This window comes from Nannobrachium achirus, assembly GCF_963921795.1.
Source record: "Nannobrachium achirus genome assembly, chromosome: 23".
Taxonomy (NCBI): domain Eukaryota; kingdom Metazoa; phylum Chordata; class Actinopteri; order Myctophiformes; family Myctophidae; genus Nannobrachium; species Nannobrachium achirus.
In genome coordinates, this window is record NC_137830.1 from 45,416,741 (window position 1) to 45,435,721 (window position 18,981).

At 43.6% G+C, this 18,981-nt stretch overlaps 1 protein-coding gene across 1 annotated transcript; it reads right to left on the reverse strand.

Annotated features, from left to right (window-relative positions):
- Nucleotides 1–1,229: 1,229 nt before the first annotated feature.
- ccdc3a (coiled-coil domain containing 3a) lies at nucleotides 1,230–17,520 on the reverse strand (the record flags this gene model as incomplete). The annotated part of the gene is made up of 4 exons (XM_080754396.1): nucleotides 1,230–1,541; nucleotides 13,231–13,405; nucleotides 15,814–16,070; nucleotides 17,377–17,520. The coding sequence occupies 4 exons, from the start codon at nucleotides 17,518–17,520 to the stop codon at nucleotides 1,230–1,232; spliced, it is 888 nt and encodes a 295-aa protein (XP_080610522.1).
- Between the last annotated feature and the right edge of the window lie 1,461 nt (nucleotides 17,521–18,981).

An 18,981-nucleotide genomic window follows, 5' to 3' on the forward strand; every position in this document is an offset into this window, starting at 1 on the left:
TCCCTCTATCCGTCCCTCTCGAGATGCTGTTCCAAAAAATAATGTCATATTCACATATAAACGTTTGTCCAATAAAGGTTTATATAGAAATACAGATATACATTCATATGAAAATATCCAATATACAAGGTGGCCTAAATCTGAGCCTGTCTCCTTCTTCTAACACATACATAATGTCTTCAATTTCCTACTCTGTTAACACTCCCATGATCTTCTGTTTTGGACCATATTCACCCCGGTTGGGGTCTACCAACACCCAAGTATGAAGCAAAAGCAAAGTGGTCACACTCAACTCCTCTCTCCACTGCAATTGGAGAGCACAGTCCAGAGACAGTCCGTTTATTTACAGTTGTCGCCACAGGCGTCCTCCGTTTCACGACCCCCAACAGTGAATTGCAGCTTGGCCATTAATCTAACCCCCTCAAGAAGAGTTACTATGTGTTCTCTTTTCTGCCATTGTTTTCTTTTCAGACTCTAAGAGGCACAGGCAGTGATGTAATACCCAGCTAACTGAGAAGCAGGCAGCATGTACTGTAACATCATTTGATGTGGTGCTGCTGCAATAGATACAGTAGATAGACATACAGACAGATAGAGGACTTCTGTGATGGTTACCGTAGGGTGACCAAATATTCAGCCTCTCAAACCGGGACCCTTAAATCAATATGCACTTTCATTGTGCATGGACTTTCATGCACGTTCATGCATGCACACATGCACACCATAGGTGCTGTATACAGGTAATGACTGATTGACAAACAACATCTCAGCGTTGAATTCAGACACTCAATACTTTTGTTAATGTTTTCTGATATAGGACTAGCATGTTTACATGAAACTATTATTTATTTAAATTCTGGCGAAAACCGGGAAAGTTTCATAGTGAATGTTGAAAACCAGGACATATTAGTGTTTGAGATATTTGACGGGACACCCAGCTTGAAACCGGGACAATCCCTGGCCAAACTGGGACGTCTGGTCACCCTGGGTTACCGCTGTGTCTCTTGAGCCTCCCTGAACACTTACTATAGCTCGACGTGTCCCATATGCGACGCACATATTGCGTGACCTAATCAAAAGAGTGCATGTTGTGCCTAAACGTGTCGCGTTGTACTGTGTACTGTAACGCGCTTGGCCCTGCGCATGGAGAACTGCCCAGCAGTCTCCTCATCCTCCACAGTCTGTTCCAGCGCGAGTCAGAGGAGGAGCGGAGGGGAGGGGGGTGCGCGCTAAAGCGACGTCATGCGGGGACGGAGCGCCGCCGCGTCGAAGCGCGCGGGCGCCAGCTCCTCCTGCGAGATGGCGTTGGGGTGGCGGGCCGTGGCCCGCCTCTCCGCCACCCGCAGCTTCTCCTGCAGCTCCCGCGCCTCCTGCGCGGCCCGGCGGGCCGCCTTGCGGGCGTTCCGCAGCGAGCGCTTCACCTTGCGCACGCGCTCCTTCAGCTGCTGGTTGCGCCTCTCCACCGTGGCCATGCGCTCCTGCAGCTTCCTGCCACGCTCCTCCTCCTCGAACAGGGCCTCTTGCATCGACGAGCACAGCAGCTGTGTGTGGAGAGAGGAGAGGAGAGGAGAGGAGAGGAGAGGAGAGGAGAGGAGAGGAGAGGAGAGGAGAGGAGAGGAGAAGTTATTGAGACTGAGATGTGAGTAGTTCTCATCGCATCAACCACAGAAGAAATGAAGAGACATGGGCTCTTGTAAAACAGTGGTTCTCAAACGTTCACATTTCAAGGTTCCCTTGAAATTCCCTTAACTCTGACAGCATACGAATGGAACCAAATGGACCATTTGTATGCTGTCAGAATTACAGTACAGACTTGTAAGAGTAAATTTAGACCCCCCCCCCCCCCTAAAGGAACCTAGAGTCTCCCTGGAATCCACTTTGAGAACCACTGTTGTAAAAGATGATGGACGGACCGAGAGACGGACAGAAAGACGTGTCGTTGTTGTTTTTTGTCACACTACAACCAGTCGTTGTCGTCCGTGTCAGCTGGTGTCGGAGCGTGAGAGCACCAGTGACATCATTTTCCCAGCAGCGTGCGCTCCCTTTGTTCTTTTTAACTCTAGTGCCTGCGTTACTTCTCCTCCGTTGCTGCCTTTCTTCTCTGGGAGGGACTCCTGAGAGACCTGACACTTCGGAGGGCGAAGGGTTAGCGGGGCGTGTGTGAAGATTATTTATTTATTCCCCCCCCCCCCCCCCCCACTTTTTCCTCCCAATGTATTTGTTATTATGCCAATAGGCAATTTTCCCAATTTATTCATTATTATGCCTATTCCCAATTTTACACACATACTGTATATCAGTGTTTCTCAACCTTTTTTCTGCATGGGCACACTTTCATGTACCAAGAATCCATGGGCACACCAACATAATATGGGGGTGTAAATATTGTCACTGTCGGGAAGAAACCTTGTATCTCCAAGTTTCAAATTTGTACGTTTCTTCGCAAAGTAAAGCCCCGCTTCATCATACAAGGCTGTCGCACAACATTAGTGAAAACAGCAGATCTACAAGCACACAACGCCTCACACCGCGAGGCGTTGTGTGCTTGCAGATCGTCTGTTTTCACTAGTTTAAATCATTTTTAAAATGATAAATACAATACTGTCTTTCAAGCAGTTTCAAGGGGCACACTTGACCCTTCTCAGGGGCACACCAAAGGTCCCCAGGCACAGTGGTTGAGAAACACTGCTGTATATTGTCCCCGTCGCTGTCATATGGGAGGGTGCAGACGAGGTTGCCAGGCAGTTGTTCTATACCTGCCGAACATGTGCCCTGACCAACCTGTCGCTATAGTGCAGTGACAGAGATTGCTGCTGCCCTGTCGGCTTCCCACGTTGCGAACGTGGAACAATTGGGAGGATTTGAGGACTCTAGAAGAGAATGTATAGGGCAGTGTTTCTCAACCACTGTGCCTGGGGACCTTTGGTGTGCCCCTGAGAAGGGTCAAGTATGCCCCTTGAAACTGCTTGAAAGCCAGTATTGTATTTATCATTTTAAAAATGATTTAAACTAGCCGATCTACAAGCACTAGCCGATCTGCAAGCACACAACACCTCGCAGTGAGAGGCGTTGTGTGCTTGTAGATCTGTTGTTTTCACTACTGTTGTGCGACAGCCTTGTATGATGAAGCAGGGCTTTACTTTGCGAAGAAACGTACAAATTTGAAACTTGGAAATACAAGGTTTCTTCCCGACAGTGACGATATTTACACCCCCGTATTATGTTGGTGTGCCCATGGATTCTTGGGACATGAAAAGTGTGCCCATGCAGAAAAAAGGTTGAGAAACACTGGTATAGGGGTGTGTGTGTGTGTGTGTGTGTGTGTGTGTGTGTGTGTGTGTGTGTGTGTGTGTGTGTGTGTGTGTGTGTGTGTGTGTGCGCGTGTGAAGGCCTAACCCTCTGCCCTCATAAACATGGCCTACAGCTCACATGCAGGCAGTGGTGGAAAAAGTACTCACATTTCTTACTCAAATAAAAGTATCAATACTGCCCCATAGAAATACTCTGTAACAAGTAAAAGTCCGGAATTCAAAATATACTTGAGTAAAAGTACGAAAATCAAAATATACTTAGAAGTAGCAAAAGTAAAAGTACAAAATGTTTGAAGCAGATCTACAAGCTACATGAAGATCGGCTAATAGCCTAGGTATGAAATAGGGCTAAAATGTTTCTTTCTTTTCAAATCTTTTTTATTATTAAGGTACAATGTAACAATGAGGCAGGTACACACACATATTGATGACACCCCAAGTCCCATTCTCATCACAATCATTGGTACAAAATAGCACCCGATCTGAGGCCATCACGGTTCGTACAAATTTAGTAGACCTATAAAGAAAAGAGACCTTGCCCATAGAGTAAAATAAAAGAAAACATTTTTCCCCCTCCATATACCCAATTTAGTGTTAAGCCAATTCTCCCATTCCCATGCTCTACGCTATACCCATCCCTGCTAATCCCCATAGTACTCATTGGGAGGGTGAAAACAACAACGGGTCTCCTCCGATACCCGATCCCGTCATGCCACCATCTTCTTTTCACCTGGCATAAGGAGCATCACCAGGGGGGGGGGCTAAAATGTTTTAATGTATGTTTTATAATATAATCTTTTATATCTGCAAAATAACTGAACTAACTAAAGTAACTGAACTAAAGTAACTGAACTAACTAAAGTAACTGAACTAACTAAAGTTTTCAAATAAGTGTAGTGGAGTAAAAGTACAATATTTGGATCTGAGATGTAGTGAAGTAAAAGTATTGGAAATTGGAAATACTCAAGTAAAAATTGTACTTGAGTACAGTACTTGAGCCTAAATGGGTTAAGTAAGTCTACTCAGTTACTTTACACCACTGCAGGCTTGGTGAGAGGCACCGTGCTCAGTGCGTTCTGACCCAGATGCACAGCCCTGTCAACCCGTCCTTTCTGTGTCACTCTCTGGCCGTCTCTCCAGACCCGCTGAGAGTGTGAGGAAAGTGGGGCCCCTTCACAGTACTGTAACATGTCATGTCAGGGGCCCCGGTCTTCCAATTCATTGGCGGAGCATGCCCTCTCTGTGAGCTGTCCGCCCTGGTGCTGAAAGGTCAACATGGGGGAAGGTCCCATAGTGTGTGTGTGTGTGTGTGTGTGTGTGTGTGTGTGTGTGTGTGTGTGTGTGTGTGTGTGTGTGTGTGTGTGTGTGTGTGCGTGTGCGTGTGTGCTCGCACATATGCGTGTGTACAGTATGTGCGAATGTGCATTCATGTGTGTATGTTTACCTATCTTAAAGGGATATTTCACTTTATTAAAAAAAAGTGGGTAATTTTTTCGTCTAGGTGTTTTTGATGAATCTATTAGGGTTCAAATTGAGTTTGAATGGGGCGTGTCTGGTAAAATGAATATCAATTATGTAAATAACTGAATTGATCAAAGACTGTCCGGGGTGCTCCCAAAAGCCTAAGTAGACAATAAAATGACCCACTTTTTTATGTGAAATATCCCTTTAAGATCCCTTTAAGAATATAATATAGGCCTAACTTATTTTGTAAGATTAGGGTAAAATATATCAATATAATGTTAGCATGGTAAATGTTTCATATTCACACTAGACACATGGGCTTTTTTGGCTCTTACGTCCTATTAGGGGGGGGGGGGGTATTTTAAATTAATGATCTATGGGTTGCCAGGGGGCTTAGCAAGTTAGTGCAGGGGTCTTCAATGTTTTCAGGCCAAGGAGAGAAAGATGAAGCAGGTGCTCCCCACTACATATTGTATAAAATTGTTGTGGAGATTAAACATTTTCATAGATTTCATAGATAGCTTCATAGACATGTTTGACAAAACTGTCAAGTGTTGTTGGATTCATGTTAATGTGTATTTCCAGACATTTAACCACTTAAACTGTCAATACATAGTAAACCTTTCACTCTGTACTTGGTCTGTTCTTCTTTCCCTCTGCACCAAACCTCTTTGCAGAGAATAGACAATCTACTTGTAGATCTGCTATTTCTGGCTTAAGTTCTCAGAATAGGGAAGCTATTTCTTTTGCATTTGTTTGCCAAAACCAGAAACAAACGAAACAAAAAAAGAATCCTATCACACAAAGATTTGGCGTCCCCCCTGTAATAACTCTGAAGACCCCCTTGGGTTCCCGGACCCCCTGTTGAGAAACCCTGAGTTAGTGCACAGACCATACTCCTTAAGAGAACGAGGACCCCCATCTCTCCTCTCTCTGCCCTTAGTTTCCTGTCTCTACTACGACATATCTGACATAAAGCATACAGCGCCCCAAATAAAATAATAATAATAATAAAACACACCAATAGAAACACTAATAAACACCCCTAATAGATAATAAACGCTAACGCCGGCTGACAAAGGCCTCCGCGTGATGCGACCCCAACCCCGGTCCCCGTGGCCACCTGTCAAAACATCCGGGTGTTACCTGCCTGCTGCTAAGGATCATCTGTATAAACACTACTTAAAGGCAAGCAGGCACATGCACACACACACACTCGCAAACACAGCCATGAATGTTCACCTACAAAAAGGTACAACCGCAATAAAAAGAGAAAGGCACACACTCAAACACGCTCACAAGCGGACGCACGCGTGCACACACGCGCGCACACACACACCCTCTGACATAAACTCCATTTAACAATCTCAGAGCAGCTGTAATGCTTGAGCTAATCATAGTCTGCGAGAGTATGAGGTGCCGGTGTGTGTGTGTGTGTGTGTGTGTGTGTGTGTGTGTGTGTGTGCGTGCGTGCGTGCGTGCGTGCGTGCGTGCGTGCGTGCGTGCGTGCGTGCGTGCGTGCGTGTCAGCTGAGCTCCTGGTGAACACCATGGCAAGCCGAGAATGGAACAAATGAATAAGATGTCCTTCTATCTGGCAAGAGACACAGCTACTGTACCGGCTGTATTGTTTGGACTGGAGGGAGGGTTCCATGGTTACGAGAGAGAGAGAGAGAGAGAGAGAGAGAGAGAGAGAGAAAGAGAGGTGTTTTATATCTTCTCAGGGTCAGCTTTCCTTCCCCTGTCAGGCCTGAATGTGGACGTAGGAAGATAGGTTCAGACTTTCACTGGCCCTAATTTACAATCTCATTATCCACTTTTAAACCCTCTGTTCTTAGTAATACGGACATGAGCTACAACTGTACTTTTTATTTTAATCGACACAAAATCTCTTGGTATAGCCGGTTCACAATTCAACGCGCTGCTGTGAACTTGTAGATCAGCTATTTTTGGCTAATGTTCCCCTCAGAATATGGATGCTGGGGTTCAAGCAGTTAAAGCAGCATTCCGCTGGGTTAGAAACTGACTCATGACGTCATGAGTGTTACTACACACTCAAATCTTCCGTGTAAAACTAACACTGGGGACCCAGAAACAAAACTCTAACAGCACACACACACGCATGCATGCACGCACGCACGCACGCGCGCAGAGAGAGCTACAACTACATCTTTAGGCCTGAGGTGGCTCAGGATTTGACTGCGGTCCGAGAGGGAGCCCCGTCACTTCTCCTCTCCATCCCGCTGCTTTCCCACTCATCTTAAGCCATCACAACTCTCTCTCCAAACAAAGGAGGGAAAAGCCTTAAATGAGCAGCATTCTTCCTGTGGCCCAGTTCCGGACCGCTGACGGGCAACACTGGGAGGACAAAGTGTCCCACGTATTCCAGTCAGCCCTCCGTAACGGTTCGAGTGGATAATAGGGGGCTTTAAACGAGTGCTAACTGAAGTGTTGGGGGATTGGGGTGGGGGGTTTGTCCCTCTGGCAGTCTGGGTGGGAATCTGTCTGGACCAACTGCGTTTTCACAGAAAAAAAAAAGGAAAGACAGGAGTCGAGTGATCCGGCCTCATTATCCCTGATTCTTTCAAACTTCCGCCTATTAACCACCTCTGTCTGGGACGCATGGCTGGAGGATGCCTCACATGCCAGCAACACCTCTGTGTCTGTGGGAGGTACAGCAGGCAAGTCAAGAATGGAGAGAAAGGCAGGAATACAATACAAATAGAGATCTTCAGATGGATGAACAGTTATTTTATTTGATCTATGTTCTGCTGCAGTGAGCACCTGATGGATCAACAGGGCTTTAGGCTCTCTTAGATGGCTGGTTCTCAAAGTGGGGTCCGGAGACCCCCCAGGGGTCCTTGAGGAGGTTCCAGGGGGTCCCCAGCAAAATGTGTTAATATAGCAACAAAATGAGCTTGTAAATCAGTATTTTTTTTTTTCATTCTTTTTTTTAATCTAGAAAGAAATATGTATATATTTGAAACATTTTAACAACACAAATCTTGCACATGCGTGTCCCTGGCACAAAATCTTTTCATGTGGGGGGGTCTGCGAGTCCCCACGGCCAAATACATTAATTTGGGGATCCTTGACATGAAAATGTTTGAGAACAACCACCATCTTGGATTACTGTCCAACCTGTAGGGTTGCATTATCTGCCATACCTTCTGTGTCTTTTAACACAAACTACAGCTGAGGCCCACCTGTTTCATGCCCAGTCCTGCCTGCAGGACGCAGCCCCTGGCTGCAGGCGAATTACTGCTTCTGTCAATGAGTAGTGTCTTTAACCCCTGCCTCCTGACCTGTCCCCTCGCAGCGCCCCATTAGAAACCCGACACCTTGGGGGTCACGGTGAAACCCACTGTACTGCAACCTCCAGGTAGAAAGGGATAGCCTGGCGGGGCCCGACGTTATCTGTGTTCATTCCTTCCACAGTATAACGTCTGGCCTTTGGCCTATTGGCAGCTTGAAAAGTGGGCGGGAGTACTTGCCTTGACAGACAGACTCCTCTAACCAATCACCATCTCTCAGCCAGTCGGAAGAACGGCAAACAAACACGTCTTTTCGGCCGATAAACTCCACTAGCGCATCCTCCGTGTTGCTTTTTAATTGTTGTAATTGATTCCAACTCTGAAATAACTGCACTTATTGGTTGTTTTATGGTTAGAGCGTTAACTGTTACACTTTTTGCATCGCGAGGGCAGCCATTGTTGTTTTGAAAATGCTGCAGCCTGCAGCATGCATCTACGTCACCGTCTACACATGGACCAATCAGGGAAATCTTTTCACTTGTTGTCAGGAAGACTACGTTTGTTGTGCGGAAGCATAGTGCGGAAGCAGTCACTGATTGGCCCCGATCAGAGAATAATCGGTATACTCGCTGCCAATCAACGGAAGTCCAGACGTTATACTGTGGAAGGAATGAGTGAGTGAACGCAGATGACGTCGGGCCCCGCCAGGCTAAGAAAGGGAGACATCAGGCCAATCCTCTGAACTCGTGTCTAGTTGCCAAGTAATTCCTTGCATGATGGTTAAAAGGAGTGAAAATTTGTTGCACATTCACCCACGGTAGTGGTTCTCAACCTTTTCAAGCAGTGACCCCCAAAATAATCAGATTTTAACTGGGGACCCCCCCACCCTGCACAAGCACTTGGAATTGTAGGAGTTGGCATTACATTTAGTTTGACTCGATCTATTCTATTGTGAAAATAGCAGATCTACATTTTCACGAATTTCTGCCTCTAATATTTGACAATTTGACCAATGTTTGACCAGAGGTACTAAAAAGGTCTTTAAAGTCCTTAAATTGTCACATTAGAAATGTGTAGATACCCTCTATACACTTATACAGTATGTTTGTTTGTTTGTTTACTGTTGAGTGAGAAAACAAGGTTGCACATTAAGTTAATCATCTGGGACCCCCCCGAAATAATTTGGGGACCCCCCTGGGGGTCCTGACCCACAAGTTGAGAACCACTGACCTACGGGGTGGCGTAACAGTTCCAATATTAACACAGTTGGCATTCACTATAAAGAGGGTGCGTTAAACACAATACCTATTCCAAAGACGAATTCCACCTCTTCCCTCCAAATTTGTAATGGAAAACTAGAGATATTTGATCATCTTGACAACAAGTGGACCCGCCACAATATTATTTACAATGTTCGTTCCTTATCTTTTCATTACCTGCATTAGTCATAAATGAATGTCCTATTTTATAGTATGACAATGCCGGGCAAAATAGAAAAAGATGCTGATATACAAGTTCACAACGGGTCACAATGTGCTGCTATTATTTTTTAACATTTTAGATTTAGATTCACCTACAATGACAATGTCCAAAATAGGGATGCCAGGTTTAAAATGTCTGTCTGTGAATATTATGAATATCCAATAAAAAAACATTAACAAGAGCTTGTGATGGAAATAATAACTACACTGGATTCATTGGAACACATGTTCTTTTTTCCATTTTCTGAAAAGTAACACTTTTGGACAAGGTTTCCACCTGACAGCGACAAAATGCCAGTAGTCAGCAAGATAAGGTTGCTCCATAGCAAAAGGGAGGAAGGCACAAGATAGTGGACTTATCTCAGAGTGTGGAGCGTCTCTGTAATGTGACCTTTGACTTAATGGACGGTCAATATCCTGCCTGCCTGGGGGACCAGATGGGACAGACAGTCACCTGAGACAATCAATGGCAATCAAGAACTGCTGCAGGACTCAATCATACTTATTCACTCTTCCACATACTGAGTTAACCACTGAAGCTCAGATACTGTCAGGCACAGTTTGTGCAGTCTGTGTAGAAAATATATTTTTAAGCTTTATGAAAAAAAAAAATCTTTATTGGTTTAGTCTATAATCCCTGTTGGTGAGCTTATGAAATGGTATGTCAGCACCTGAAAATCACTGGAGCATTTTCTTTCTTTTTACACAAATAATCCTAAGAGCATTTTTCTGTGCAGTAGTACATCCCTGAGAGCTCCACCATCCAGGCACCTGCATGTGACGCACGAAGGAACTCTCCAGCCATAATTGATGTCATTGACCATAATTCACCATTTTATGTTATGTTATGTTTTATTTATTTGTCATGGACATCACAATTACATTGGACGAACCAGATGCATTGATATAAGTGATTATAGCACACGTGCTAATTCTCATCACCTGTCCACAGGAGGCTTTTCTATTTTACAAAAATCAAATCTAACACCCAATCAAGTACAGTAAACATGAATACTAATCTAAAACCCAATCAAGTACAAAAACAATAATACTAATCTAAAACCCAGTCAGGTACAAACAATTATAAAATGTGCTTACTAATAAGAACTAACAACAACGAACCACAATCTGACCCATCAGCTTGTGGGACATACAACATCATAAATAGCCATAATCAATCAATTCACACAGCAGGTAGATAACAGAAACTATTCATGTTAACACAGATGATTTGATTTCAACCATAACTTGAGTCCTCTGTAAAAGACATTAGCATCCGTCTCTAGTTTTAAAACGGTAGGCAAGGAGTTCCAAAAGTCTACCCCTTTAACTGAGAAGGCAGACTGTCCAAATTAGTTACTGCAGGTGGGAACAATACAGTCACCATTTGTTGAAGCTTGTGTTGCTTACTTCATACCGCTGAGTATGAAATATGAACAAACGTAAGTTAACTCATTGTGTATCACTCTTCACTCTTCCAGTGATATTTAAGAGTCACCAAAACTAGAGCAATTTACTCTGTCTCAGCAATTCAGGAAAAGTAGAATCATTAAAGGAAGTTGTAGAGGAGATTGTGCTGGTCAATGGAGTATGACAGTGCAGGTTGTTGGTTCATGACAAGAATCAATAATGTGCAAAGTAAAAATGTGTTAATTATTTTAATTTGTACAAATGTACATGGGTCAATTTGGTTACATTTGTACACTCTTAAGTACAAAGATAACCTAACTAACACTCATTCGTATAAATGTGTCTGTGTGCATGCACAGGGCTTTTATGGCTAGCGGTTTATGACCTGTACAGATAAAAAGAAAAATCTTTTAGATTTGAATTATACAGTGTATTATTCTCACTGCAGGTTAGGTAAAGCACTGTAGACCAGCACATTCCTCTGGTTCTGCACACAGCGATGCAAGCATATTAAAAACTCAACTCCAACTGGGATTTACTGTCCCCCATAAAGTTATTAGCTTTAGTCTTTTCCCCTTGCATGCCCTCTGTTACCTCACCCACTTCATCTTTTCTATACCGCAAAACTTGCATTCAAGTGTGTGTACGTCACACACTTGTGATTGCAAGTGTGTACTTGCGCGCACACACACACACACACACACACACACACACACACACACACACACACACACACACACACACACACACACACACACACACACACACACACACACACACACACACACACACACACAGGGTCACCATGTCTTTCTCTGCATCTGACTGGGCAAGTGGGTAGTTAAGTGTGTGTGTGTGTGTGTGTGTGTGTGTGTGTGTGTGTGTGTGTGTGTGTGTGTGTGTGTGTGTGTGTGCTTGTGTGTGTTGGGGGGTTAATTATGGTACCTCAGATAGTGTTTCTCGAGTCTATTGTATATGTAAGGGCGAGGTAGCTTCTCGCCCTTAGGGTGTCTTACTGGTATATGTATGTGTGTGTGTGTGTGTGTGTGTGTGGGGGGGGGGGGTTATATAGGCCTATGTACTATAGAGAAACACAATATATAGGCTACCTTTGAAGGTGACTGGCATGGTGACATGTGACATGCTATTCCAGTGCATTTGTTGTATTGTTGTTGATGTACTGACATATTATCTTGCTTACCAGTAAGACTCCCTAATCGGGAGATAAGCGACCGTTGTGTCACACTGCTGACATCAGTATGACATCACACCGTACACAAATGACCCTTATATAAGACCGGCATTATCTACCGACAGATTAGTAACAAGATGTCAAAATCGTTGAAGGTTGAATCTCCAGATATGGAGATAACCAACACATCCCTGACATCAGTATGACATCACACCGTACACAAATGACCCTGACGGCACACAACAAGCAGTGTGATGTCATACTGATGCGGAGATATGAGCAGGGCAAAGGTGTGACGTGTGACCGACGGACGGACGGCCGGTGGAGGTTTTGATACTAAACTGCGACCTGACGGTCGCAATTATATTGATGTATTACCTGCTTATTGTAAGTCGCTTTGGATTAAAAGCGTACGTCTGCTAAATGCCTAAATTGTAATTGTAAATTGTGTTAGGGGCCCTGTTGGGACCACATTCCCTTGACCCCAGGCAGGGTTCAAACCCACAACTTTCACATGAAAGGTGAATGCTCTAACTCACAGTTCAATCCAAAAGATTCCATAAAGAAAAAATAATAATTAAGAAGTAGTGAAAATAGCCGATCTACATGCTCGCAAAGCGGCGCGAAGCGACACCTTGTGCGCTTGTAGATCTGCTGTTTTCACTAGTTTGGGTTCCTTGCAAATGTCTAATCTCTCTTTTGGGTCTCGACCTGGAAAGCTGTGGGAACCACTGCTCTAACTGCTACACTTGATATGTGATGTATAATCATTAGCCTACATGCAGAGCAAAACCATCTATTTTAGGTGTGTGTGTGTGTGTGTGTGTGTGTGTGTGTGTGTGTGTGTGTGTGTGTGTGTGTGCGTGTGTGTGTGTGTGTGTGTGTGTGTGTGTGTGTGTGTGTGTGTGTGTGTGTGTGTGTGTGTGTGTGTGTGTGTGTGTTTGCTTGTTAGTGCATTGTTAGTGCATGTGTCTTTGATATTCTCCAGACAGGTAGGATTTATCTTTCCAGCTGTTTGAGCCCAGAGGCCAACAACATCCCTCTATTTCATAGCCCCCCTCTCTCCCTTCCCGTTCCCTCTATAAAACATGCACTCTACTGTAGGTGAAGAGATCCTACCCTGCTGTCTTCCTGGGGGTCCCACTCCGGTGTAAAGGTGTGGAGGGGTTGGCCGTGGGTGCAGTTGGAGAACTGGAACAGGCTCGAGAACATCCGCCGATTCTCCGCCGTGTCTGGAAATATGGCGTCCTGGAAGTTGACTCCGTGGGGCAAGATATTGTAGTTCTCATCCATCCTGCAGGGGAGGAAATTGCATGAGGCAGGTTGTGTTTCTTCTAGAAGTGTTTGTGTGCTCGTGCCCTGCTGTGTGCGAAGCATAATGCATGTTGGTATGGTCTTATAGTGGCGCGGTGCTGGTGAAAGAACGAATAGTGAGTCTGTTCTTATTAAAACCAGGAAAGCATCTGTGTCATTTTAGATGTTAGCTTTATATAGACACCTACATAGCAACATATATTTTTACATATGTCGGTGGTTGGCTCTCAATAATAGCTGTGAGCTTGTACATCTACTATTTTTTTTAAATAATTTTACATTGAAAAATGTTGAATAATTTTGATTAATGCAAATCTCCTCTTCTGGGGGTCCCTGGCTGGTAAAAAACATTTTCAGATAATGGTCCACGGCCACATACATACACCTTTGGGGGTCCTTATCACAAAAAGGTTTGAGAACTACGGCATTAGAAGGCATTTGTAGAACCGGCCTCAGGTTATTATATCAATTTACAATATAGACATTTAGAAGACGCTTTTTTAATTCAGAGGGACTTACAATAAGCAACCCAGCAAGCACGGTCAGGACCTGGACCAAACAGTGACGTCTCGATTGGGGCCAGATCAAGTCAAACCATGACTAGTCAGATCTGGCCTAGAATATCACCTTATTTCAACCAACACAAATCCTGCCCACGAAAACGGACGTCCTGGATTAATCAGAGAGGGTCCGATCGAGGCCAGATAAATATCATAACTAGTCAGATATGTCCCAGAACATAACCTTACATGCTCATATTTCAACTAACATTACAAACAATAACAATAATCCTATAGTCCATATGACGTCCTGGTAATGACGTCAAGATCATCCCCATATGGGCTGTGATCTGGCCTAGTTCTGAACGTCACCGGAGTCACCGGAGGACGTTATCATAACGTCATCAAGACGTCATTTGGCTTGCAGGGAAGGTAATATCAATACTCAATAAATCAATACATCAACGTCAATACATCAAGTGCATAGAAACTGTAATCTAAGAAAAAGATCGTAGGTAGACCAAGCACCTATCAGTAAAAAGCTTTATATAAAACCTAAATAAAGCTATCTAATGTATCTATGTATGGTCATGCTACGGTAAGTGCTATGGGCTACGGAGGAGTCTGAAGAGGTGAGTCTTCAGACCACGGAGGAAGCTATAGGGAGTGAGTCTAGATAGATACCTTTATAGATAGATACCTTTATTATCCCAAGGGGGAAATTTAGTTGTCCAGTTGTAGCACAGCAGTATACAGTTATTTACAAAGTTACAGAGAAGTAGGAAAAAATAGATAAGAGTAAAAACAAGAGCAGTACAGTACCAAAAAAGAGAAGGTGCATCAAATAGAGGGGGCGAATTAAATATAAGTATATATACATAAAGTGTCTTACAAAAAGAGACCAAAGCAGTCAATGCTAGTTAGTGCAACAAGTATCTCACTGTCATTGTTAAACAAGACACATACTCAGAAACTACCAACACAACCTAATAGTGTAATGTCGAAATGTCTGAAATGTCTGAAATGTCTGCTGTTCTAAGTGCGACAGGGAGTTTATTCCACAGTTTGGGGGCCAGGAGGGCGAATTGTCTAGGACGAGTGGATTTTTGTCCTGGGCTTTTTAGCGAGGGTTCTGTCAGCATCCCTGTGTTAGCGGATCTGAATGAACAGGTGGGGTTGTAGCCTATAGGGGTCGATCAGCTTTTGGAGGTATGGAGGTGCCATACCTTTGGCTGCTTAAGGCCAGCATCAGTGTTTTGTAGGCTATTCTGTGCACACATAACAGTACCATCCACCCCCTTCAAATATGAACATGTAGGGGGTGTTGCACCAAATTCTGGGCCCTGGGTGCTTTAAATATTGAAAAATAGCAGATATACAAGCTCACAGCATGGCACCGAGTGCCGCGCTGCAAGCTTGTAGATCTGCTATTTTTGAAAAGTTGTGAAAATGTGTGCAAGTCTTTGAATATTTCAAATCCTTCTAAGGTTTTTTGAAAAACCTATGTTTCTATGTCAGTGGTGCTGGTGCTCAATCTTTTTCATGTGAAGGACCCCCAAAATTATTTGTATTTGGCCACGGTCCCCATCTCAAAATATTTAGTTCCAGGGACCCCCCCAGGAGCAAAATTTGAGTTACAAATGTTTGCTTAAAAAAATGCATATAGACCTATTCAATGATTTGCACACATTTTCACGACTTTTCAAAAATAGCAGATCTACAAGCTCGCAGCGCTGCACTCAGTGCCACGCGCTGCGAGCTTGTATATCTACTATTTTTCAATAGCTAAAGTATAAAATAATTCCAGGCCCCTCCACCTTGGGCCCTAGTAACTCAGTCCCACTCCCCCCCCCCTTGTGACACCCCTGTGAACATGCAGCCCACTCACCGGAGGAAAAAGATGTAAGAGTAGTTCTCCATCACCGTGTGTGACTGACACGACAGATAGCCGAGTCCCGTCAGGTTGAGGCGGGAGCCAGCTGGCACCTCCAGCATGCTGCCCCACGCCTGGTCACACTGCAGCTCCACCTCGGCCGAGTAGAGCAGTCCTTCCTCTGCGCCCTCGTAGCCGTAGCCGAAGGGGAAAGGCAGCGAGTTGTACAGGCTCCCCGCGCCGCCGAACTGCTCCCGGTGGATGGCAAGCACCTTGGCCAGTGGTGGAAAGCAACTAAGTACATTTACTCAAGTACTGTACTGCAAGACCCGAATTAATTTCTACTTGCCCCAAAAAATTGAAAAAAATAAAAAAAATAAAAAAAAATAATCTGATGGTGTTGTAGGAGTCCTAATCACAGGAAAATGTAATGTTTAAAAAAAAATGTTTTTGTAAGGTTTTATAGCCATAAATCATAAATCATAAATGATGCTCTAATTTGCATTTTGGGGATATTTTTCACAATAATAACATATGCACATGTTCTAGACATTCTAATGATCGCCAAAAAAAATATTACAGGCATTTTACTTATGTTTTAGTGAGGAATAGCTTCAGTTAAAAAGTGAGATGTTGTTCGTCCAGACGCTGGAAATTCAACTTCTCTTGGAGGTGTGAATGTCAGTCTCTGTGGGGGGTATTTATATGCAAATATCGTGGCCAATGGCATTGTAATACTAAACAATAGCATTTAATGGTGATGTTAATTTGAAAAAAGAACAGGAAAACTAATTATAACATTTTTTAAAAAATGATTTAAAAAACGTTGCCAAAAAGCAACGCTGGGCCTTGCAGGGTTAAGTACAATTTTGAGGTGTTTGAACTTTACTTGAGTATTTCCAAAACTTTGACTTCTACTCCACTACATCTCAGAGGCAAATATTGTAGGCCTACTTTTTTTACTCCACCCACTACAATTATTTGACAACTTTAGTTACTAGTTAGGCCTACTTTGTAGATTTGGATTATTATTACAAAACATTCATTGACCATTTCAGTGCTATACATTTATTGACCATTTGAAAATAGCCGATCCACAAGCTCACAATGCGTCCCAATGCTATGCATTGTGAGCTTGTAGATCTGCTATTTTCAAAAGATGTTTATACATTTTTATACATGTGAAAAATTGTGAAATGGGACATTCTGCATGAGGAGTAGCCTAGGCCTACTTTCTACTTTGGTATACTTTAAGTAGCCTACATTCTGATACCAACACTTTTGTACCTTTACTCAAATAATACATTTAGAATTCTGGACTTCTATTCTACTTGTAACGGAGTAGTTCTATTATTTCTATTCATTAGGGTGCCCTCACACCAAAATACCTAGAGTGGAATCCGCCAATGCATTTCAATGAGAATGGAGCGTTTTTTACCAGTAGAGGATTTCTGCAAAAAACGCTCCATTCTCATTGAAATGCATTGGCGGATTCCACTCTAGGTATTTTGGTGTGAGGGCACTCTTATTGATACTTTTACTTGAGTAAGGAATGTGAGTACTTTTTCCACCACTGACCTTGGCATAGATGATGATCTCCGCCAGCTCCGCGCGGCAGCCCTCGCTCAGCGGGCGCCACTCAGAGGGCAGCTGACAGCCGTGCGTAAAGCTCCACGGACACGCAAGCATGGCCAGCGACACGGCCAAAAGTACGTGAAGCATCCTCCTAACAGCCAGGCCCACCCCAGAGAAAAACAAACCGAAATATTGGGCTTTTCCTCTTAATCAAAGCCTTTGATATAGCCTTTAGGTTACAGCCAGGGGGTTGTTTGAGCTAAAACACGCGAACACCTTTCCATTTATCCAAAATAGCAGCAAAACGACCGTGGATTAAAGTGAATATTAGTGAACGAAAGAAGTTGCAGAAGAGCTCATTTGTTTTTTAAGTCAACCTGCTCTAAGGCTCGCCTGTCTGATCCCTGGGGGGTTGGACTCGCGGTGTGTTATTGTTGTCATTCCCATCGACGTCTGGAGAACTGCGTTTCACCTAAACGCGCGTAAAGTTGTCTCCAGCGCGCACAGTGCGCGCCCCGGCTCGTCCGCAGTGTTCGCTCCCATTCAAAGACATTCCACTGGACTCCTAAAAGATGCCAATCTCACACGTTGACTCATCCAATCAGGCAGCCCCAAAGTTCACACTTGCAGCAGCCAATCATTGACCAGTGTCTTTCTTCCAAAAACATGGCTCAATTTCAGAGGCGTCAATTGGGTATGGCAAGCTATGGCAGCTGCCATACCTTGGCTACAGGGGGAAACAATAAAATGTACTTTTCATTGCGCTTGTTGCTATAAGGTATGGCAACATGACTGGTGTCTTAGGACACCAGTCATGTTGCCATACCTTAGCTTTTTCTGAACTGACGCCACTGCTCAATTTGACCACTTTAAACATAATTACCCCCTGATAAAATGTGTATTATTTTGGGGGAGAAATTTGCAAATTATGGCAACTAAGTAAGGAAAGCCATAATACAAAAAAAAACTCACTAAACATTGGGCTATGATTGCAATTGCACTAGCCTACTCACAACATGGTAATAATAGAGTTATTATTATTATTATTACTGTCGACCTGGACGGGATTTCAACGCTGTTGACATTAGTCGCACCGATTCCACGTAAACAGAACTTACCCCGTCTTTTATCATTTGATTAAATGATGACATAATATCACTGATCATCTGATGTAGTGTAAATTACAGACAGAATTACATTTGCCCATGATAAATTAGACAACAGTGCCATCTAGCGGACATAAGAGCTGCACATTTACCATCATGTCAACAACTGTTGTTGACTGGTTTGACATTTGGGAATGACTTCGCACATTGCTACGCCTACTACAAAGGGCTTTAATAACGCATGGTTGTACGTAGGTCTACGTACTGAGTTTAACACTTTTAGTTAACGTTTACGCAGAGTGAGGCCGGCGTTCATGTAGAGAGGGGTGGAAATGGAAGTTACCAACTGAAGACATTTCACATCACTTCTCTTCGGATTTAGTTTATTTCGTTTATTTAATGGAGTCATCGATTTATTTACATTACAAACATTTGATTTGTTGATTGATTATAAGTAATATACGAGTCTAAGAGTTGGGATTCCTTAATTGCCTTTCTAGCT